Source organism: Protopterus annectens, chromosome 6.part0, assembly GCF_019279795.1.
Source record: "Protopterus annectens isolate FY-2018-M chromosome 6.part0, PAN1.0, whole genome shotgun sequence".
NCBI lineage: Eukaryota > Metazoa > Chordata > Ceratodontiformes > Protopteridae > Protopterus > Protopterus annectens.
The window spans coordinates 691,829,098-691,853,832 of record NC_056737.1 but is presented as its reverse complement, the minus strand read 5'-3'; the positions used below and the strand labels follow the sequence as shown (position 1 = coordinate 691,853,832).

At 43.7% G+C, this 24,735-nt stretch overlaps 1 protein-coding gene across 1 annotated transcript in view; it reads left to right on the top strand.

Annotated features, from left to right (window-relative positions):
• BRF1 (BRF1 RNA polymerase III transcription initiation factor subunit) overlaps nt 1-24,735 on the top strand; it is a 2,040,227-nt gene that overhangs the window by 1,209,990 nt on the left and 805,502 nt on the right. Inside the window, exon 11 of the mRNA XM_044074370.1 lies at nt 9,838-9,930. Coding sequence (XP_043930305.1) covers nt 9,838-9,930 — 93 coding nt within the window. The remainder of the gene's footprint in view (nt 1-9,837; nt 9,931-24,735) is intronic.

Below are 24,735 nucleotides of genomic sequence, written 5' to 3'. Positions count from 1 at the left end.
AACTGCAATGGTATCTCAAAAGCCTATGGTGTCAACATTCACAGGATCTAGAAGCAATGATTCCTATCATACCTTGCCTATGCCTAGAGTTCCTTTGGTGGGCAGAGGCCTGCCACCAAAACAAGGGACTGCCATTCACACTATACCCCCTGCCGCCCAAACCTTAACAGATACATCAGACTATGCATGGGGGCCCACCTGGCAGGGAAGTGCATTCAGGGCAAATAGAACCCAAGTCAAATGCACCTGCATATCAATCAAAAAGAAATGTTAGCTGTACAAAATGTTCTGGCAGCCTTCAAAGACCACATTCTTCCAGGACAATTAATGATAAAGATGGACAACACCACTGTTATGTGGTACATAAACAAGCGGGGGGGGGGTACACATTCTTACCCCCTCTGCAGACTAGCCATGGCATTGTGGAACACAGCATTTGAGCTATCCAGTACATTTACAAGCTCAATTCCTGCCAGGAAAACTAAATACACTGGCAGACGAACTAAGCAGAAACCTCATGGACCCACACAAGTGGAAACTGGAACCAAGGATTTTCAACATGTTGACAAGGAAATGAGGGAGCCCAGATATAGACCTGTTTGCCTCCCCCCAAAACTATCAGCTGGACAAATTCTGCACAAGGATTCCACACAAATAAGCTTGGAAAGTGGATTATGCCTTTCCTCCTCTGCCTCTGCTCTCCAAAGTAGTACTAAAGATCAAACAAGACAAACCAAGGACGATTTTGATTGCACCAGACTGGCCACACCAACACTGGTACCCCTCTTGTGCAGTGTGTCACTGTGGGCCCCATGGCACCTGCCTCAGACTCCTACTCTATTGTCTCAGCAGGAGAACCCAATTCTGCATCCTCAACTTCAAACACTGAATCTAGCAGCCTGGCTAATTACATAATTTTTCCTTTACCATCCCTCAGTAAACCAGTGATGGATATCATTTTAGAGGCAAGGAGACTTAGTACCAGAAAGTCTTGTGCTGGAAAATGGAAAAGATTCTGTGCCTAGAACCAATCTCAAGGGATGAGCACAACAGTGCCCAGTTTACCTCAGATTTTACAATACTTAACTGAGATGCTTTGTAAGGGCCTGTATTTCTCCTCCATCAAAATTCATGCCTCAGCCTTCTCAGCTCATTGTAACACCGAACCACCCCTCTTCTGTCATCCACAGCTTAAGCAGTTCCTCAGAGGGGCCAAAAATCTACGACCACCGAGGAGAGCTCCAACTCCAACCTGGGACCTCAGTTTTGTATTGGAAAAGCTCACCCTTCCTCCTTTCGAGCCAGCTGCCACTGTGGACTTAAAATTCCTTTCTTGGAAAACAGCTTTCCTTTTAGCAATCACTTCAGCAAGAAGGGTATCTGAATTACAGGCCATCATGGCAGTGGAGCCTTTCATCATCTTTCATGCGGACAGGGTGTCCATCAGGACCAATCCTTCCTTCATGCCCAAGGTGGTATCCACTGTGGCCCTTAATCAGTCCATACATTTGCCAACCTTCTTTCCTAATCTGCAGAACAAAGGGGAATGGATTCTGCACTCCTTAGACGTGCACAGACAACTTAGATTCTACTTGGACAGAACTAAACCTCAAAGGAAATCTGATCAACTGCTGGTGGCATTTGCTGCAGTGGCACAGGGGAAGGCTATTTCAAAGCAAACCATTTCCAAATGGATAGGCCATTGCATTCATTTTTGCTACAAACACCATGGAAAAACCTATCCCACAGGGGATAAGACCACACTCAACTAGGGCTGCATCTACCTCTACAGCCTTTCTCAGAGGTGTCCCTACCAGGGACATCCTAGAAGCTGCTACCTGGAGTTCTGTACATACTTTCACCAAGCATTACCATCTGCCAATTTTCTCTAATTCCAGAGCTGACTTTGCCACTGTGGTCTTGCAGGGCCTTTTAGCTGGTCCTAATTCTATTTAAGTTCCTCCTTCCATCCTTAGCTTTGGGAATCTACCCAAAAGTGATGACTGCAGCAGTGAAACATGAAGAACATAGTACAGTTGTGTAGACTTGCCATAAATGTAGATGTTCGTGTATTCACTGTTGGAATCCTGGTTACCCTCCCTCCAGCCCCCTTTTTTTTCTTTTTTGGATATACCCCTACTTTCCTTTACTATCTTCAAAAGCTTTTTGGTGTATTTGCTTTTTTGTTCGAGGTATAACCTTGTATATTTATAGATTTAATTGCTTCCTATTAAGGTGGTACCTGACATCTAGGGCAAGACAAACTGATGTAATGGCATTGGCTGCATGTTTTATACCCCTGATGACCTGACTTCATGGAAGAAGGGACAGCAACCAATGCAGGACCCAAGACTTTGTTAATCAGGCCGACTGAGGGCTACTGCAAGCAGATTACCCTAATGTAATGACTGCAACAGTGAATATACTCTAACATCTACATTTATGGTAATTGTACACAACTGTACATGTTAAGTTGTCTATCTCGCCTTCATTCTTGCTGGATGGGTTCGGAGCCGAACCTCAGCTCTGACTCGGCCACTCTAAAAGCTCGAGAGCTAGTTCCACCGGCTCGAGGCTTCCCTATATCCCACAATGCTAGGCGGTAACTCCTCAGATCTCGTTTGCCGCTATAGCGATCGAGGTGCTTTTCAACCGGCTCATCAGCTTAGTGGTTAAAACTAAGTTGTTATCTTAGATAGACCCCCCCTTTAAGTTAGTTTTTCTTCATAAATTTCTAAATTAGGTAATTTCCTTCCATTCCTAGTCCAAATTTTCCCTTTCTTTTCCTAAACTCACTAGAGTTCTTCCCTTGGGCTTTAGGCCCAGTCCCTCCCTTCCTAGTAGTTGGAGTGACTGTGTTTTTGTAGGGATTTAATTTTCTAAATTACTTTCTAATTTAATTTAATTTAATTTTCAATAAGTGTAATCGGTGTGTGTGTGTGTGTGTGGTTACACTTTTTCTTCTTTAGAGATGTCTAAAGAATCAAAGGTCTCAGGCTTTAAGAAGTGTGACTCGTGTTGTCAGAAGATGTCTCTGACAGATGGTCACACTTCTTGTGTATACTGCCTGGGACCTTTGCACCTGCAGGACTCATGTGCTGTTTGCCATGGCTTCAGCCCTAGAGTCCTGCAGGAGCGTAAAAATAAGCTCATTCTAAGGGACTTATTGAAGCCTGAGGGTCCCCCGACGCAATCTTCGGGGAAACCCTCGAAGCCTACCAGACCATCGACTCCGGTATCTGAGTCGTCTTCTGGGGCTTCGAAGGCTGTTCGAACATCGGCTCCAGTCGATTCTCAAACTCATGTCCCTGCTATTTCCTCGGCTCCGGCCGGAGCCGAGGTAGACACCGGTGAGTCGGCTCCAATCACATTGTCAGAACCGACCTCCAGAAAAAGGTCCCAGTCACCATCTATCGGCTCCGTTCATTTGGCTCCAGCATCACCATTGTTGTCTGAATGGAGCCATAGATCTCACTCCTCTAGGTCGTCGAGACTATCAGATCATGACCTTCAGAGGGTAGTGAGTCGACTTCTAAAGACCGAGGCACTGGCCCAGATGCTTCAAAGCCCGACTCAACAGTCGATAGCTAATCCCATCACTCAGAATGTTCCTCCTCTGACTCCTTTGAGTTCGGAACCGGGGCGGCTCGGACCCGAGACTGTGGCTGCGTTGGAACCGATACCGTTGTCTTCGGTACCGTCGTCTGCTCCGATATCTTCCTTGGAGGAATCTCGGTGCCGGACTTCCCTCGTCGGCTCCGAAGGGGCGAGTGGCATCGGACCCTTGTCCGACCCCGCTCTCCCTCTCGGTGCTTCGGCGCTGGTGAGTTCGGCTCCAACATCGGTCTCGGAGCCATCACTGTTGGTGCCGGGGGAGGTTTCCAGCTTTTCGGAGTGGAGACCTCTGGCTCTGCCTGACAGGGGTGCTTTCGAGGTCATGAGGAGCGTGTTAGAACCTGGTTCAACATCACAGTGGGCTCCATCTGCCCCTCCCTCCACGGTGCCTCCGGTGATTTCTGCTCACTCCCTCATCCTGGATCGTAGAGAGCCAGCTCCTCAAGTATCCCCAGTGGGGATCTCCTCCTCTTCCGAGGCCTCTCCTGACCTGGTAGGAGAGCCTCCTAGGAAGAGGCAGTGCAAGAGGAAGCACATCGATTCCCCTGAGTCTGTCACCTCTGACACTGATTTAGAGGATTCTGAAGGTTCCCCTCGTTCCCCCTCTGAAGATGTCTCCTTTGCAGACATCCTCGAGATCCTAAAACAGAGGGGGAATTGGCCAGCCCTCAACCCTTCAGATGATGAATCGGTGTATCTTGAGGTGTTTGGCTCTTGCCCTTCCACCTCCTGGGTGTCCCCTCATTTTGACCCTCTTATGCAAGTGGTGGCAAAGAAGGCCTGGATGGCTCCTGACTCTGTGGACCCCACCCCCAGGAGACCATCAAAATTTATCACTGCCCCCAAGGACAAAGAATTCTTGACCAAAGGCGTCTCTGTGGATGCTATGGTGGTGGCTGCGGCCACCAAGAAGGAGCTAGCTGATCCTTCAGTGCCTGTCCATCCTCCTAACAAGGTGTCTAGGACGATGGACAGGTACGGGAAGTGGATGTTCTCGTCAGCGACCTTTTCTATGCGCTCGCTGAATTACCTGTGTCATTTCACTCGTCTCCAGAGAGATTTGCTCAAGGAAGCGAGCGAAATGTTAAAGGATCCAACAGCTGCGGGTTTTCAGGATAGGATGAACTCTCAGCTGGCTACCCTCAACTCAATAGTTAACTCCTCCATGCGCCTCCTTTCGTATGCGGCGGATGGAGCGAGTAGAGCGGCAGGTACAGGTGTGGCCTTATGTCGGCACGCCTGGATGCGGCTATGTAATTTTGCGGACCCTTTCAAGGCGTCTTTCACTAACTCCCCATTTGATGGATCATCCCTCTTTGGTCCTCAAGTGAAGGAAACCCTGACTAGGTGCAAGGCTGAAGGCAAGACACTCTCTGCCGTGGGAGTCCGTTTTTCTACTCCTTCTAGGCCTTACCCCAAAGGCCAGAAGGGGGGAAAGATGTGGTTCTGCAAACAATCTCAGGGAGATTTGCCTGACGCACAGAGTCGGTTCCCCTCTAGAGGCAGAGGGGGGAACAATAATGGTAGACACCGTCCTAGAGGCAGAGGGGGCCCGCAGATTCAGGGCAGTCGAGAAACCTTCTCCGACAAGCCCTTTCAGCATCCCTGAGGGGTTGCCCGACTGTCCACCTTCGGAGGCAGTCGGGGGAAGATTATCTCTGTACCCAGAAGCCTGGCTATCCCTAACTCAAGACAAGTGGGTACAGTCTATCATTTCCGAAGGCTACAGAATCCCATTCTTTCTCATTCCAAAGCAATCCAAAAAATCCCTTCCAGACGTTCCACCCAGTCAAAGGGAGCAAGCAGCACTAGAAATTTCAAAGCTGCTTGCAAAAAGAGCCATTCAACCAGTTCCAGCAGACCAACAAGGATCCAGAATCTACTCCAAATTCTTTTTGGTTCCAAAGAAAACAGGGGACTGGAGACCCATTTTGGATCTCAGCAACTTGAACAAGTTTGTCAAGAAAACAAAATTTCGGATGGTCACGCTGCAGTCCATTCTACCCCTTTTGGGGTGGGACAACTGGATGTGCTCTATAGATCTCCAGGATGCGTATTATCACATCAGAATGAGCTGACGCTCCAGGAGATTCCTCCGCTTCAGGCTGGGAACCAGTCATTTCCAATTCAGGGCCCTGCCCTTTGGACTCACTACAGCCCCCCCGAGTGTTTACCAAATGCATGGCAGTGGTCGCCTCCCATCTGAGACAACAAGGATTCCAAGTGTTTCCGTATTTAGACGACTGGCTCCTTACAGCCCCCACCAAGCATCTTCTGCTCCTTGCCAGAGACTACACTTTTCACACATGTCAAACACTAGGCATGTCAATAAATTACGAAAAGTCTGTCTTGTCGCCTTGTCGTGTTATTACCTTCATAGGCGCAAATCTAGACACAGTCAACATGTCAGCCACACTCACAGAGCAGAGAGTAGCAGACATACACAGACAAGTCTCCCTTGTCTTGCAGAGCAACAAGATCAAAGTCAGACTGATCCTAAAGGTATTAGGGATAATGGCAGCTGCTATCCCTCTCCTTCCTTTAGCCCGATTCCACATGAGAATTTTACAATGGATGCTCTTCACACAATGGTCATACCAACAACTTCCAATGTCCCATTCCATTGCGATAACACAATCGTGCAGGAATCATCTTTCTTGGTGGATCACATCCCCCCAGCTCTTTATGGGGAGACCCTTTGTTCCTCCCCCTCCGGTTGCTACACTGACAACGGACGCCTCCCTGATCGGGTGGGGGGGGCATTGCCAGGGCAGGACGGTCCAAGGCACATGGCAACCTTTCGAACGCCACTTGCACATAAATGTTCTAGAGATGAGAGCAGTGCTTCTAGCGTTGCAAGCCCTTCAAGACTCTCTTCCCAAAGGAACTATAGCAATTCAGACAGAGAATATGTCTGCAGTGTGGTACATCAACAAACAAGGCGGAACCAGATCCTACCCCCTATGTCGAGAGGCACTCAGACTGTGGCAATGGGCGATTTCTTCTCAGCGGTTTCTGTTAGCAACGCACATTCCCGGGAAGTCCAATGTGATTGCGGACAAATTGAGCAGAGCTATTCTCATGCCTCACGAGTGGTCTCTGAAGAATTCAGTGTTGGAGAAAGTTTTTCAAAAGTGGGGCCGGCCTTGCTGCGACCTTTTCGCTACTCCCCAAAACAGCAAGTGTGACGATTTTTTCACCCTCTTTCCCCAACCAGGCCACCCCAGCAGAGACGCTCTAGTCCACGATTGGCCCCGGGGACTTCTGTATGCTTTTCCTCCCTTCCCACTGATATCTCAACTAATACAGAAAGCCATCGCTCAGAAAGCTTCCATGATCCTCATTGCCCCTTACTGGCCTCGACAGGTTTGGTTCCCTTTTCTTCACCGTTATCTGTTGGAGCAACCTTGGCATCTGGACCCAGCTCCAGACCTCTTGACCCATCAGTCGGGTCAGTTGCACCACTCCCTCCTTTCTCTGAACCTCACAGCGTGGTTCCTCCAATTCCAACTCTAGCCAGGCTTCCTCTAATATCTCACTCAGTTCGAGATATTTTGATAGCCTCTCATAAATCTTCTACTCAGAAGATTTATCATAGTAAGTGGAAACATTTTTCCTGTTGGGCGCAGTCAAAGGATATAGATCCTTCCACTGCTTCCATTCAGTCAGTTTTAGACTTTCTAGCCGAACTTTTCCACTCAGGTTCGTCTCCATCTACCATCAAAGTTCAATTGGCAGCTATATCTAACTTTCATGTTGGAGTCTCAAAGTCCTCCATTATGTCTCACAAACTCTGCAAAGCCTTTTTAAAGGGAGTTTTTCTCCTCAAACCACCTATCAGGGATCCTCCTCCTCTATGGGATCTCAACTTGGTTCTAGCATCTTTGATTCTTCCTCCCTTTGAACCTGCGGCTTCATGCTCAATGAAGTTACTATCTTGGAAAACACTCTTTTTGGTAGCTATTACTTCAGCCAGAAGAGTCTCTGAACTCCATGCTCTGTGTAGTCGATCCCCTTATCTCTTGTTTCATAAGGATAGGGTGTCCTTACGTACTAACCCATCCTTTTTGCCTAAGGTAGCTTCACCGGCAAATTTGAATCAAACCATTGATCTTCCGGTGTTCTTTCCTAACTATTCGAACCGATCAGAACAAAAATTGCATTGGTTAGACGTTCATCATCAACTTAGGTACTATTTAGACAGGACCAAACAATTCAGGAAGTCTGATCAACTGTTTGTTTCCTATGCAGAAGGTAGAATGGGCCTTCCAGTTTCTAAGGTATCTCTTTCTAGATGGCTTATTTCGTTGATCACCTTTGTGTATGAGATCAGACATCAACAGTTGCCAACCAAACCCAGGGCTCATTCAACTAGAGCTTTAGCCACATCTATAGCTTTCCAAGACAGACTGCCTATTGATTCGATTTGTTCTGCAGCTACTTGGGCTTCTCCCCATACTTTCATTTCTCATTATAAGGTGGACTTCGCCTCTAGGGACCGAGCCAACTTTGGTTCCACTGTACTCAAGAGTCTGTTCCGATAGGCCACCCGGGACAAGGTGCTAGGGACGCGGTCCCATCCAGCAAGAATGAAGGCGAGATAGACAACTTAACATTTAGAAGTTATGTACCTACCATAACGTTCCATGTTAGTTGTCGTCTTCTCTCCTTCTTTCTTGCGTCCCACCCTCCTTCCCCCTAGCCTGGACAGACCTAGAGGAGTTTGTTTTGTGACCTTTTATCCTTTCCATATAGTGGAATTTTTCTAGCTGGGCCTAGCTTACAAACGAGATCTGAGGAGTTACCGCCTAGCATTGTGGGATATAGGGGAGCCTCGAGCCGGTGGAACTAGCTCTCGAGCTTTTAGAGTGGCCGAGTCGGAGCCGAGGTTCGGCTCCGAACCCATCCAGCAAGAAAGAAGGTGAGAAGAAGACAACTAACATGGAACGTTATGGTAGGTACATAACTTCTAATTTTTGTATCATGGGTACCTTATCTTAAAGAACAAAAGCTGTTTGAAAGTAAGTGTGATAACAGACTGTATAATATGAGAGTTCAGCAAGTGTGGAAGAAAATTGATGGACTTGCACCCCCACAATGTTATCTTCAGATACTGGATTTTATCACAGTGCTGCCAGTTTAATTGCACCTTCTTACCACTCCTCAGTTTTTCGAGGAGACTGGATGCATCTTGAAGTTGTAGTCTGAGTTTGTAGAACAGTAGATGTGTTGCAAACCTGTAGAAGGTAAGGAAACTTGATAAATGTGAACTGCATATGGATGTAAATTTTTTTTGGGGGGGTTGGCGGTAAAAACAATCTCCTGGAGCCATATACGTTTACAGCTCCAGTGTTTTCTTTTTTGATTATAGTTCAATTTATGTTACACTACTTTATAATTCAATTCTAAAGTGATTGCATTTCACATTATGTTGCACTTAAATGTTTCCTGCAACTTTCAATTTGACTATTTCACTTTCTAAAATCGTAAATAAATAAATAAAGGTAGAGAAAGATACCAGATAGTTATGGAAAAGTCTGTAGTATCCACTTTATACATGTAATGCAAATAAAAGTGAAATAAAAAACTAAAATTCTCTTTTTTTTTGTAGTGGCAATTCTCCATACATCAAATATAAAGAAACACAATTCTAAGTAGCAGCTGCAGGTTTTTAAAATTAATTTGTTACAAATGTATTTGTTTAGGCAAGTCCATGTAATACTGGATTTAAAAAGAAAGCAAATAAATGGAAAAATAAGTACAGTGATTTATAAGGTACATTATTATTGTGGACTCCCTACATAGCATAAAAAGGTCCGTTCTTGGATCTTGACAGTACTCACTTGTCTCCTAAGGGGGAACACCAGGTCTTTGACAAAGTGAAGAGCAAAAAAAGTATTTTCAAATCTGGCCCCTTTGTACAACCCCTAGCTGTGCTCCTGCAGTTTAGTAGATGAAACACTGAATGCTGCTACACTGATAGTTAACCATAGTTTGCATTATGGTGTATGGGATGTGTTTGACAGTGGTATGTGGAGAAGTGCCCTGCTGAAAATCATTTGGTAAAGAAACATAGGACATGGAGCTTAATTCATTTCTTAGAAGATATACAAGTTCTGTGTGGCTTAATTGTTAGTTCTTATCCTTTGTAAAGTGTTGACATTTATATATAATGCAAGATCAATGAATATCGGTCATTTTATTTTTGCTTTCATTTATAAGATGAAATAGCAAGCTACCAGGATGAAATAGAGTTGGAACTGGAATGTAGTCGACCAAAGTTAAAAGGACGATATGCGTCTTATGCCAAGGATGGTAAGTTAGTGGATTTATCTACCCATGTAGATTTGAAACATGAAAGATATTGACTTTCCTGGTCAACAAATGTTAAATAAATAAATAAAAAAAATAAATGTAAGCCTTGTTAAGGTGGGAGTGTATCAAAAGTTACAGACAGGGGAAGACAATGTATTATGTGCCATGTGCAATTTAATCTTGCTTCTAGCAATTTCTGGAGGAATGGAAAGTTAGGTAATCGGCTTCGATGTTAATGTAAAAGTTTACATTATCCAGCTGCAAGCAACTGTCGCCAAACACCTTTAAGACTCTTCTGTGCTCTAAAACTACTCCCACTTCCATAATGCATGTTATGGATCTGATGAAGTGTTGCGTTGATGTAAGATGAAAGCACTTATGTTATTGAAATAAAATTTTTTTCTTAGTTGACGGACCATAGTAGCATAGTGTTCTTTTTCATTTTTAGTTCATGAATTCTAACAGCCTCTGTTTGAGCAGCAACATTCAGGTAAAAACAAGGAGATATCAGAACAGGTGCCACCCCAAGGGAAGAGGGGACCTGCAAAAACAGGGTTTCTGTAATCCTCTCTTCAGGGACAACTACCGAATTCCTGAGACCAGGCTCAGATATCCCCCTATGAAGCGAGAGGTCCACTTGGACATATGAGAACCTTTATAGTCTTAGGCAGAGCTACATTACTGTATAGAGCAATGTATGCATTCTGGCACTCCCTCCTAAGTGACAGCACTACTTTGTATGAATGTACTAGGTCTGATGACATTAACAATATTAATAATACCCCAGGATAGGTGTTATATGTGGGTTATGCAGTGAATAATATAGGTGCCAGTGGAAGCAGAGCTCAGGCATTGTGTAAGTTGTAATACAGCTCTTAAAATCTTGTCAGCAGTCTTATTTAGGGCTGGGTCAAATCATTCCATCAATTTCCTTCAGTGAAGGCGATAACTTATGCTTCTGCCGTAGATGGGGGATTATGGAGCAAACAACTCAAGGGACTTGGTCATGACAAAAGCCTTCATTGCATTGACTTATATGGAAGGATTTACAAGTGCCATTCACCAGAACAATATGGCAGTGGTTTGGTACATCAGCAAGCAGTGCAGGACTCATTCCTACCTCCTCTGTCAGGCAGCAGTGCAGATATGGGAATGGGTCATGTCATTTTGCCTCTTTCCATAGCACCACACATTCCTGGTCTGGACTGTTCACTAGTGGATAAGTTAGCTAATACTGCCTAATATCCCTATGTCAGTCAGTAATGAAGGTGATTTTCCATTGCTGGAGGAAGCTTTGTTGTGATCTCGCTGCCTCCCTCACCAGCATCAAATGCAGCAGAAAATTTTCCTGATCCCCCTGGAAAGGCAGACATCCCAGGTTGCTGTGGTATAGAAGTAGTTGCCAGGACTTTATCATGAAGCTTCAACCGAAAGCAAAACAGAGCATGACCAGTGCCATTCTCAAAGCCCTTTTGTGGCCCAGACAGATTTGGTTCCTCTTGCTGAGGCCTGATTGCTAAAAAGCATATTCTCCTCAGAACTCTCAATGGACTTGCTCTCTCACTCATCTTTGAACCTCACACGCACCGTAACTTCCTTAAACTGACAACATGGTTTCTCTAATTCTCCTCGTGGCTAGGGGCCCATCACCAAATCCACCTAAAAGCAGGCTGCTTGAGAAACCTACAAAGGCAGATTGGTGAGTATTCCGCTTTGGCAACTAGCTACTGCATTAGACCCATTCTCTGCTTCTTTTCCTCTAGTGCTACACTTCTTGGCTTTTAAGTGTGACAAAGGGTGTAGTAACTCTATGATCAAAATCCACTTGGCTGTCGTCTCAGCTTTTCAACAAGACATGAAATCTTTATCCTGTGGCATCTGTAAACATTTGTAAAACATTTTTTAAAGGCGCCTTTCTCTTGAGTCCTCCACTTATGACCCCAACTGTAGCTTTGGTATATGCATTTTATACCGAACAAATTGATTCTTCATCCTTTAGAACCTGCATTCAAAGCAGATCTCCAATATTTTTCAGTGAAAATCATCATCTTGATTGCAATCACTTTGTTCAGGAGGGTTTTTGAACTGCAGACTTTCTTCTAGAGCACTGTATATAACCTTTTATAGGGTTTCTTTGCAGTGTACTCAAGATTTCATGTCAGAACTTTGATCATAAATTAATCTTAACCAAGCCATTTACCTCCCAGTTTTTCACCAAGTATTCAAACAAAGATGAATACTTATTTCATTGCTTAGGCATTGTTTGTGTATTTGCTTTTGTTTAACTGCAAAGTCTGTCTGGAATTGCATTCCATTTTTAGCTGAGGCCTAAGGAGAAAAGCTCCAGTAATACAGACATATTAATAAGCTACAAAACAGAAGTATTTACACACTGTTAAAAAGTTCAAATATTTTTACAAAGTTTAGAAAACGGATAACCCTGGCAAGGAAAGGAAAGGAAAGGAATGCAGAGTTTTGACACAATGTTACAAAGTTCAAAAAGTTTTGCTACATTTGCAAGCTGGTACTTTGTCATCGGGAATGGAATATAATACAGTATTTGGTTAATTAGGTTTATTTTCTTTTCCATAACTCACAAAAGAATAAGGCAAAAAGTGGTTCCTGCATCATTCTTACCAGGTGGCTGTCATAATGTATCTTGTTTTGTTAGAAAAATATCTACTTATGGAGGTCATTAAAAAGGCCAAAACATGCGTGTCCACAGCTAGTGGGATTAGGCATTATTGGCCTAAATGTAACCATAAAGACATAAAAAGTAAAAGTATTGCAGACATTCCGAAGCCATGTAGCTGAAACACTTGATGTCCTTAAGGGGTCTTTAGCTTAATGCGCATTGTTAATGCAAGAGTGATGGCTGCCTCGCCAGCCGCCTTTAACAATGCCACTGTGAATGATACCTCTACAGTTATGATGTGGAACTCACTGTATACTTTTGGAAGATACAAGTCAGATATGATCTCAAGGTCCAGGTCGACCTTCAGAACTACCCTGTTGAGAGGTATTCTGTTTTGATGACACCAAGGAATTATGTCAGGGACTCTGTCCTATGGTTGAAATGGACTGAAAGATTTATTTGTTATGTTCTTACCGTAACATCAGATTGTCATGATTCATGTCTATCCATTTCAGCAAACCCTCCCACATTCCTCCATTGTTTGTAATCCCTGTGTGGAAAGATATGTAGGATCTGGTCATTAGTGCTATCAAATGAAAATATGTTGCATTTGTTCGCAAGTGCAGTCTCAAACTATAGAGAAAGGAGGCAGGTTTTATTGTTGTAGCAAGAGGAGGACTTTTAGAGCATAGGAGAAGCTTAGAGGTGCCAAGCATCTGTTGTCTATTGCTGCCAGTCTTGTGGTTGAAATAGGCAGACATGTATCATTAAGATTTTTATGTTACAGTAAGTGCATAACTTCATACCCTGTTCATTCAATCCTTCAGTCACTTATTTGATCCAACCTGGCAGCTCTCCAAACTCATCTGTTTTCATCCTACATTTTCATCCCATAATGTCCTGCTCTCCCTAATTGCCTCAGATTTCATTTGCTGCCTTCGTGAATGGAAGTATACTCACTGGCAGCTAAGGGATCCACCTCTTCTTTTTTCAACAACTGCATTTTTGGTCTTCAGAATATTCTGACAGTTAAAATAGGCATAGGATTAGCATATTTTAAACTTACCTCAGCATTTGTAGTGTTAAAATTGTAAGCCCCATGGCATTATTAGAAATTTTGAAAGCTGCTAGATGTGAATTTTAGGGTCTATGTTACATGAACAAAGGATCAAAATGTCGAGTACAACATACTCAACAACCTTTGATCGAACGTTCATGTAATCGGAGACTTCAAATGTCGAAATTTGGAGTTCCAAAATGTTTTGGTCGGTCATCCTAATCAGTGTAGCGTGTGACATAGACACTCTACACTGTTCGGAATGGCTAGGTAAGAGGCTGATTTGTTCAACATACCAACTCCGAGATGGCTGTACATTGGGGAAAGGGCAATTTCCTGGTAATTGCTTGTTGCGATTACCGGGAAATTGCCCTTTCCCCAATGTACGACGATCTTGGAGTTGGTATATTTAGTTAGGGAGGGTGTGGGGGGGTGAAGCCCCCTCTTTGTTTTAAAAGTAGGTGTGTTTGTGTAGGTGTGTAAGTGTTTGAATGATGCAAGTGTGTAGGGGTTTGTATGCATTGGTTGTATGTGTGTATTTTTTATGTTATTGTAGGCAAGGTGTGGGACAAACAAAATCTTTCAATTTTGTTTATTTCGGGGTTTTCTGGTTTCAAGGTTTTGAACTTTCGATCATAGTGTGTTGAGTATGTTGTACTCGACATTATGTTCATTCGTTCTTTTAACATAGACCCGAATTTTATACTATTTGGATAGTTTTTAATATAAATGTTTAATCTTTGTTACAGAAAGTTTCTGTTTAGTTTTATATTATTGTACTAGTTATAATTCTCTCTTAGGAGTATTTTAATTGTGGTATTTTTCAGTATGCAATTACTTAAGTAGTCAGGTTGTTTCTTATGAGTTAGGCAGCTGTGATCAGTTAAGGAGAAATGGTCAAGTTTGAAGAAGTGTACAGAATGGTCACTCAGTGTACCACTACATACCCCCACAACTTGTATGTTGATATGTTTAGGTTTAGATTAAGGGCTTTGGCAGACAGGAGAAATGAGCTTATATTTAATGGTTTTCATCCAACAGATCTGGACACAACCAAGTTGAAGAAGACTTTCCAAGTCCAAAAATATGGATACTAAGAAGTGTCCCAGTGATTTATAATCTCAATCTTCTGCACCTAATTTTCTGAGGCTAGAGAAGCCATGAGCTTGGTTACCTACTTATACACCACCTCTAGATCTGGAACATATGGATCTGCTTTGCATTCAGGACTCTCATCCCAAGATTTCCAGTAAGCTGCTGCTCTTTAGGTTAATTTCTTCAGGAGTACCGTCATTCAGGAATTCAGGAGCTCTTCATAACTGAATCTAGATTTATTTATTTATTTATTTTACATTTGTTAACCGGGCTAGTCCAACTGGATACATGTCCATTTTCAGTGGAGGCCCGAGGAGAAAAGCTCCACTACAATCTATAAAAACAAGTTAAAATATCACAGGTGAGGGAAATACAAAGTTATACGATACAATAAAAACATAAGTAAAACATACAGCAAGTTCTATATACAATAGAGTTCAGTGGGAGGCTTAGCAGGGGACAATACTAGAAATACAAATACAGTGCTAGCAGTCAATTATAACAATGAAAGAATGTTGAGAAAAAGATATAGATATGATTCCATTTAAAAAAAGAGTGACAGGGACATTTCTGAAGAGGAAACTTCTAGTGAGCAGGAATTAAGAGTAAGAAGTAGGCAGATGGCTGGAAGGGAAAAAATGGTTAGTCAGGGTTGTTACAGGAGCATAGCCAGTGTTTGGAAAGGAAATGTTTTAGTTTAGCTTTAAATAATGGGAGTGAAGTTGTGGTAGTGAGGTCTTGCGGTAGTTGGTTCCATATTTTGCCGACTGAGTTGGAGAATGTGGAATCACCTGCTGAGTTATTTGATAGGGAAGTTTGAATCAGTATCTTGTTAGAAGAGCGTAGGTTTTTCTGATTTTTGTAGGGTTGTATTAGAGAGGAGAGCATAGGAGTGTTGTCAGGGTGATAAAGGGCTTTATGGGCAATAGTAAGTTGGTAAGATTGTATTAGATAGGGTAGTTCTAGCCAGCCTAGTTGTTTAAGATTAAGACAATGATGAGTCCTGTAAGGGGAATCAATAGCAAATCTAGCAATGTTGTTGTATGATGAAGTTAGTTTGTTGAGGTTATACTTAGAAAGGTTAGTGTAAATGGGAGAAGCGTAAAGTAGGGTAGAGATTAAGTGGGATCTAGCTATGGTAGTTTTAGCTTTGGGAGTTAGGAAAGATTTGATTCTATAGAGAGAACCAAGTTTTCTGTTGGTAGCTTTTATTGTAGAGTTAATATGAGTGTCAAATTTTAGTTGATTGTCAATAGTAATACCCAAGAGTTTAGTGGTTTGGTCTGGAGAGATGAGGGTACCATCATTAGATGTAAGTGTGAAGTTAATAGAAGGGGACTTGTGTGTGGGTGAAAACAGCAGAAGTTTGGTTTTCTTAGGGTTGAGGAGGAGACAGTGATTAGAGAACCATTGCTCTATAGTAGTGAAGGTATTTTGTGTGAGATTGTGCAGCTTAGTTTGTGTTGGGGCTGAGCAAATTATGGTTGTGTCATCTGCATATTGAATACAAGTTGATTGAGGAGTGGCTAGATAAAGGTCATTTATAAAAATGGAGAATAGTAGAGGACCTAAGATAGAGCCCTGAGGGACTCCTATTGAAGTTGGGAGGAGATCGGAGAGTTGATTATCCCAGAGTACGGCTTGTTTACGGTTGTCGAGATAGGATATGAACCAGCTTAAGGCCTGACTGTCTAGAGAGAGGGATTTTAAATGATGGAGGAGAAGTTCATGGTTGACCATATCAAAGGCTTTAGACAGGTCTACGAAAAATGCAGAAGAAGAAGTGTTATTGTTGCGGTTTGTATTAATAGAGTCAATAAAGGATAGTAAGGCAGTGGTAGTACTATGGAATGGTCGAAACCCATGTTGACAATTAGCTAGGAGGTTGTGGCTTAGAAGGTGATTAAGTAACTCTTGATGGATGCATTTCTCCATTATTTTTGCGAGAGGAGATAGTAGTGCTATGGGGCGGAAATTGGAATACTCAGTAGAGTCACCTCCTTTGAATAGAGGGATAATATGAGAGATTTTCCAGAGTGATGGAATAGTACCCTCTTTTATGGTTCTGTTGATCAGTATAGAGATGGGATAGGCTACAGCTTTAGCTCCTACTTGGAGGTATTCTGTTGGTAATTTGTCAGCCGAGGGGGTTGTGGGTTTTAGTTTTTGAAGCAAGGACAATATGTAAGAGGTTGGTATAGGTTTTAGGTGAAATGGTGGGGGAGGGGGGTTTAGGGTTTGCAGTTTAGATGTATCAGGGCTTTGTTGTTTAGCTAGTTTTAATATGGCTGAAGTAAAAAAGGTATTAAAATCATTAGCTGTTTGTAGTGGTTGGTCAGGGTTTGAACCTAGTGGATTTGGTGTGGCAACTTTGCCTGGGGATAACAGCATGTTAATAGCGGACCAAAATTTATGTGGTTGGTTAAGGGATGAATGTTGAAGCTGTATATAAAAGTTCTTTTTATCTTGTAGAATGGCTTTTTTTGTCACATTTCTTTGTTGTCTAAAAGTGATGTGATCAGTTGTGTTTTTTGTGGTATGCCATTTAGCCCAAGCTTTATTCCTGCTGAGGATTAGTATTTTAGTTTATTTTGAGAGCCAGTGGGCTGTTTTGGGTTTCATACGAATAGATCGCATTGGGGCATGATGTTCTAGGATGTCTAGAAAAGAATTATTAAAGTAAGCAACGGCTTTATCTATAGGCAGAGATTTCAGTGGTGACCAGTTAACATGTATAGATAATTTGATGCAGAAGTTTTTAAGAACTCAAATTGAGCTGGAGGTTATTCCATCACTCTCTGATCTGAAGGCTGTCTGATCCAGCCCACTCTCACCATCCTTCCTCAGTCACTGGTTCACTTCTTGGCATCATTCTTTTTGGGGCTTTTGTTCCTTTAGGAAACTGTGACCCTAGGGTCGATACTCGTATCCTTTTAGTTGCTGAGGGTATTGAATCTGAAACATTTGGTTCTGTTGTCTTCATTACCATTCAAGTCTTGGATCCAAGGACTCTGGTTGGTGATTTCAGCTCAATGTGCTAAGCTAGTTGGCAGTCTCGGAGTTTGAAAGCCTTTGATTCTTCAGTTCTGGTTCCTGCATCAGAGCCAAACTCGGTTTCAGGTCTGGAAGTTGCTCCTTAGTTGTGACTGTTCCTGTAATGGGAGGGATGGATCCATCATCAGGGGGATTTCTGTGGATCCATTTGAATTGGGGTTGGTTTTTCAGATGCTGGGAAGGATGATGTCATCCCCCAAGCCAGGGGATTTACAGGTACCTCTATTGTCTTTCCATCTGACCACACTCCTCTATCCTTTTCTCATCAAATGTCTCTGGGTCAGAGCCACTTCAGCTTCCCCAAGCCAACTATGCACAAGCAATCCATGTCCTCTGAGGATTCAGGTGACTCATCCCCCAAGATACTGAGAAAGAGGATGTGTAAGAGGAAGCACCTTGGCTTTCAGTCAGAGCTCCAACCTCTGATACTAACTCAGAGGATGGAGAGGATTCCCCACAATCCTATCTGGAAGATGCCACATTTTGCAAAATCCCAGAGTTAATGCGCCAGAGGGGATTTTGGCCTATAGTACCTTGAGGTATTGTTTGAGGCCCATGGAAGTGGTCCCTTCTGCTGACAAATTAATAGAGATGGCAGTCAGGAAGTCTTGGCGGGAGCCTGACAGCTGTGAATCAGTACCCTGAAAAGCTGGATAACTCCCCCCCCCCCCCAAAAAGAAAAACAGCCAATGTTATGTTGTCCTAGCTCACCTTTATTATTTGCTGGTTGAGTTTGAAACTGATCATCGGTTCCGACTTGACCTTTACTAAAGCTCGAGTGCTTCCACTGGCACGAGGCTATACCCTACCCATCATGCCTAGGGAAGATTACCCAAATCTCATTTGCCGCTAAACTTGATTGGGTGCTTCCTACTAGGCTCCAGACTAAGTAGAAATTTTTCTTTTTCTTATTGGATAAAAATTACTGTTTTTTGGTAATTGTGACTTAATAGTATTAGTATTGCTTCCTTTCTATTGAATTTGTTCGATTTGCTGTTTGTGTGTTGCTGGCCTTCATCATTCTTTAGGCCTTTTTTCCTACAGTATCTCATGCCCAAACTTGTTTTAGAGTTTGTTGGAGTTTTGTTGTTTAAATTATCTTATTTCCCTTTGCCAAGGAGTTTAAGTTAGAGGGCTCCTTGCATCAGCCCGTTTAAATTGGATGGCTTCCCTTACCTTTCCTTCTGTCCTTTCCTCATAATTAGGAGTTGTTGCTTAATTTAGAGATTGTCATTTAACTTAGAGACTTTTCCTCTGGTCCTTTTCTAAAGTTCTTTTTGTTCTTGTTGGTTTAAAAAAAAAAAAAAAAAACTTGTTTGATTTAAGTTGTTTTTTCATAGTTAAAATTTACAATTAGTCATGTCCAAGGATAGTAAAGAATCAAAGCCTTCTGGCTTCAGAAAGTGTGACTGATGTAGCCAGAAAATGCCCTTAACAGATGGACACACCAGCTGCGTGTATTGTTTGGGTGCTGTCCATCTGCAGGAATTGTGTGCAGTTTGTCATGCATTTAGCTGCAGAGTTTTACTGGAGAGAAAAAATAGTCTGGAGTCTGCTCCGACAACCATTGCTACCCCCATGCCACTTTCTCCTCTGAGCCAAGTTGTGGCTTTAGAGCCAGAGTACTTGGATTTGATAGTGGAACCGTCGGGGCCGAGACCGGATCCAGGATCTTCGGTCATGACTTCTGCTCCGACATCCTCGGTGCCATCATCTAGCGAGGAGTCTAGGGGCCAGTGCTCCACTTTTTGGTCATGAGAGGAGGGTCGGGTAACTGTCTGATCTGAATCTACCTCTTGGGGCCTCGGCTCAGGTCAGCTTGGCACCTACATCTACCTCGGAGCCTACAGCCTTGGTTCGGGGGCATTATCAAGGTTCTTCGGAGCCAGGTGCTCCCTCTGAATGGGGTCATGGTGCTTTTGAGGTCATGAGGAGAGTGCTGTCACCCCAGATGGCTCCATTCTCGGTTCCAAGTTCTCTTCCCTCAAAAGTGCCAGAGTCTGCCTCTCTACCGTTCCTCCCCCTAGCCGTAGAGACCTGATGTCCCAGGACACCCCAGTGGGTGAAACAGTCTCTTCTGAAACCTCCCCAGAGTATCCCTCTGGAGAGGTCCCTCGGAAGAGAGCATGTAAGAGGAAACATCTAGACTCCCCTGAGGAGTCTGTCAGTCCAGACATAGATCTAGATGATTCAGAAGAGTCCCCACGGTCACCCTCCGTGGATGTCTCTTTTGCGGACATCCTAGAGATCCTTAAACAGAGAGGTGGCTTGGAAGTCCATCGTCCTTTTTGAAGATGAATCTGTGTACCTGGAGGCTGTTGGGTCTCACCCCTCCACCTTTTGGGTGTCTCCGCCTTTCAACCAGCTCCTTAACGTAGTCAGTCAAAAGGTGTGGGGCTGTCCAGAATCTGTGGAACCCGTTCAGAGGAGGCCCAACAAATTTATTACTACCCCCTCTGACAAGGAATTTTTGTCCAAAGGTGTCCCAGTAGATGCTATGGTGGTGGTGGCAGCCACCAAAAAGGAATAGTCTGAGAATTCATCTGTCCATCCACCGAATAAAGAATCTCGCACAATGGACAGATATGGAAAGCGTACGTTTTCATCAGCAGTCTTTACACTCAGGTCGCTGAACCATTTGACTCATTTTACTAGACTTCAGAGGAATCTCCTGAAGGAGTTAGTTGACAGCATCCAAGGTTCTACAGCTGCTGGGGTTTCAGACAAGGTGTCCGCTCCAGCTTGCTACCTTAAACTCTGTAGTCAACTCCTCCATGCGGCTTATATCTTATGTGGCCTATGAAGCGAGTAGGGCAGCGGATACAGGAATCTCCCTAAAGAGACACTCCTGAATGCACCTATATGAGTTTGCAGAGCCCTTCAAGTGTTCCTTTATTAACACCCCATGTGATGGCTTGTCTTTGTTCGGCCCAAAAGTGAAAGAAGCTGACCAGGTGCGAGCAGGAAGACAAGGCTGTTTCTGCTGTAGGAGTATGTTTTTCTCTCCCTACCAGACCTTATCCCAAGGGCCAAAAGGGGTGAAAGATGTGGTTCCATAAGTCCCAAAGAATTTTTCCAGATGTACGTGGTGATTCGTCCCTCTGGGGCAGAGGGGGAAACCATAACAGAAGACGCCGACCTCGCAGCAGAGGGGTCTGCAAAACCAGGGAGATATACGTTCTCTGGTAGGCCTATCCAGTGCTTCTGAAAGGAGGGCCCGCCTATCCATCTCCGGAGGCAGTCGGGGGGGGGGGGGGTGAGCGATTATCACTGTACCCAAATGCCTGGCTAAATATTATACAAGACAAATGGGTACATACTGTAATATCCAGAGACTACAGCATACCCTTGTCCTCCCCTCCCCTAGGAAAAAGATCAGTCCTAGACATTCCACCCAGCCAGAAGGATCAGGCAACCCTAGACGTTCAAAGGTTGCTAGAGAAAAGTGTCGTCCAAAACATCCCCGCAGACCAAATTCCAAAAAAGACAGGGGACTGGAGGCCCATTTTGGATCTCAGCAGACTAAACAAGTCCATAAAAAAAAATCAGAGTTCCATATGGTAACAGTGTGCTCAATACTTCCCTTTTTGGGAAAAGATAATTGGATGTGCTCGATAGATCTCCAGGATGCGTACTACCGCATAAAAATGGACAGACGATCCAGGAATCACGTACGCTTTTGGCTGGGAGCCAGTCAGTATGGTGATGGGCAGTCTCTTCCGAACGCTTTCTGATAGCAATGCATATCCCTTGGAAATCCAACATGATAGTGGACAAGCTAAGCAGAGCTATTCTAATGCCTCACGAGTGGTCCCTGAAACAGGAAATTGCGAAGTAAATTTTTCACAAGTGGGGCCAGCCTTGCTGCGACCTCTTTGCCATGTTCATGAACGCCAAATTCAGCAGCTACTTTGCTCTGATTCCCCCCTCCGGGGGAGTCACCAAGGGATGCACTTGTACACGATTGGCCCCCCGAGTCTTCTTTATGCTTTTCTTCCGTTCCCGTTAATCCCGAAAGTTCTCCAGAAAGCCAGTTTATTGAGATGCAGGTTAATACTAATCGCCACATACTGGGCTCGTCAAATTTGGTTCTCCTTCCTTTAGCCCCATCTACAAGAGGAGCCATGGATTCTGGACCCAGTGCCAGACCTCCTAACGCCTCCATCAGGGACGCTCCATCCCTCGATCCAAACCCTCAAATTGACAGCTTGGCTGCTCCACTTCCGATCTTAACCAGGCTCCTAGATATATCCCCTGCTGTAAAACATATCCTGGTTTCATCCCACAAGACCACAACTAGGAAACTTTATGCTAGCAAGTGGAAAAGGTTATCTTGTTGGGCTTCCAGCAATCATATTGATCCTTTCACAGCCCTCATAACATCCATCTTCGACTTCTTGGCAGAACTTTTTAATGAAGGGGCAGCAGTAGCTACCATACGAGTTCAGCTAGCCGCCATATCCAACTACCATATAGGAGATATGGGATTGAAAATAATGTCTCACTAACTGTGCAAGGCTTTTTTGAGAGGTACCTTTTTACTAAGCTGTCCATTAAAAGAACCACCAGCTCCTTGGGACCTTAGTCTAGTATTATCCACCTTAATCCTTCCACCTTATGAACCAGCTTCTTCTTGTCATCTAAAGTTCCTAATTTGGAAAACAGTCTTTTTGGTGGCCGTCACATCAGCTAGGAGGGTATCAGAACTTTAAGCATTATCCATACGCCCTCCCTACCTAGTTTTCCTTAAAGATAGCCTACCTTAGAACCAATCCATCCTTTCTACCCAAAGTTTGTTCTGAGACTAACTTAAATCAATCTGTTGATCTGCCTGTTTTCTTCCTGAACTATGGCAACAAGGCAGAATATAAACTTCACCAATTGGATGTACACAGGCAGCTACGTTTCTGCCTACACAGAACAAAGGAATTCAGGAAATCTGATCAATTATTCATATCCTTCTCAGATAAAAAGAAGGGTGCTCCAATATCAAAGGTCACTCTGTCAAAATGGCTTACTGATACTATTACCTATTCATACACTTCTCAAAATAGACAACTGCCTGGAAAAATTAAGGGTCACTCAACAGGAGCTATTGCAACTTTGACTGCTTTTCAGGCTAGGTTACCTATGGATTCAATTTGTGCTGCAGAGACACGTGGATTAAACCTGATACCTTTATCACTCTTTACAAAGTAGACGTGGCCTGCCAGAACAGAGCTTCCTTTGGATCCACTGTTCTGAAGAGTTTGTTCCCTTGAGCCACCCAAGAAAAAAGGTGCTAGGAACGCTGTCCTAACCTGCAAAGAATGAAGGTGAGATAGAACAACATAACACAAAGAAGTTATGTATTCACTATAACATTCCATGTTTGTTGTCCATCTCATCTTCATTCTTGCGTCCTACCTACCTTCCCCCATCCTTTGCTCCTGGAGGATTGAGAGTTCTTTATTGGATGTGGAATTTAGGTTCTCTGATTCCCTTTTTTGTCTTTCAGGGCGTATGTCTGTAAACATATCTTGAATATATGTATATGATTTCTATTCAGATTAGTGATTGCAAACAAGATCTGGGTAATTTTCCCTAGGCATGATGGGATAAGAGTATAGGCTCAAGCCAATGGAAGCTCTCGAGCTTTAGTAAAGCAGAGTCGGAACCAATGATCTGTTCCAAACCAAACCAACAAAGAATGAAGGCGAGATGGACAACAAACATGGAACGTTATGTTGAGTACATAACTTTTTTTTTGGTCTAAATCACCAGCAGAGGACTCCATCACTGTGGTCTCAGCCAGGAAGGAAGAACCATCAGAGGACCCTTTGTTTTTCCACCCTCCAAACAGTCCAAGAGTGTTAAACAGGCTCAAAAAGTGCGTTTATGCTTCAGACGCCATTGTATTGCATGCTTTGAACTATGACATCCATATAAGCAGGTTTCAGAGAGATTTGTCGCAGCAGACATGATCTATCCTGAAGAACCCATTTATGGTTGAGTTTAAGAAGTAATTGGAAGTCCCCTAAATACAGAAAATATAATAAGGGATCTGGGGACCCAAGTAGATAGTAATCTCCCCTTTGTCATATTGCCAAGGTGGTTAGAAAATCCTATGTGGCCCACCTAATCACAAAGGGTTTTGCATCTAGAGCAAAAGAGGTTATTGTGCCCCTCTACTCATCACTCATCAGACCCATCATAGAGTACAGTGCCCCATTTGGGATGTACCTTACAAGACACCTGCAACAGCTGGAAAGACCACAGAAGTACCTCACCAAGAGGATTACTGGCCTCAAACATATGCCCTATGCAGCCTGACTGAAGAAACTGTACTCAGTTCCATACCGCTTACTCAGAGTTGATCTCTGCCTGACATACAAGGCCATGAACAACCCAGAATTGATGGACATGCTCCACCTAAAAAAAAAAAAACAAATCCCCAAGAGCCACATGCTCTAGGGATCTAAACCTCATCACAACGATAAATAGGATGTGCTGGAGGCATAGATTCCTGTCCCAGAGACTCCCCATGCTTTGGAACAGGATTCCAGTCTACATTAGGCAGAGCCCCTCACTAACACTCTTCAAGAGAAACCTTGATGAGTGGATTTACCCCGGGGATCACTGCAGTGGCTCTGCTGGACAAAGGCACAGGGAACTAATGGCTCTGCTGGACTGAGGCACAGGGGACTAATCTAAGGGGGCGGCGAAAGCCAACACATTCTGGCTAGGCTTATAGATGCCCTCGGGCAGATAGCCTAGACTTGCCTATGAAACTGTAAGCTACTTTGACCACAATATTGAGCATAACTAACCTGTTCGTGTGTGAGATGCACAATGCAATAAATGGTGTGGCTAGGGCAGCTGGGGCAGGTATAACTATGAGATGCCAGGCTTGGCTGTACCTTTACAACTTTGTGGAGAATTTCAGGGTATCTTTACAAGCATCCTCTTCTACAGGTCATCTCTT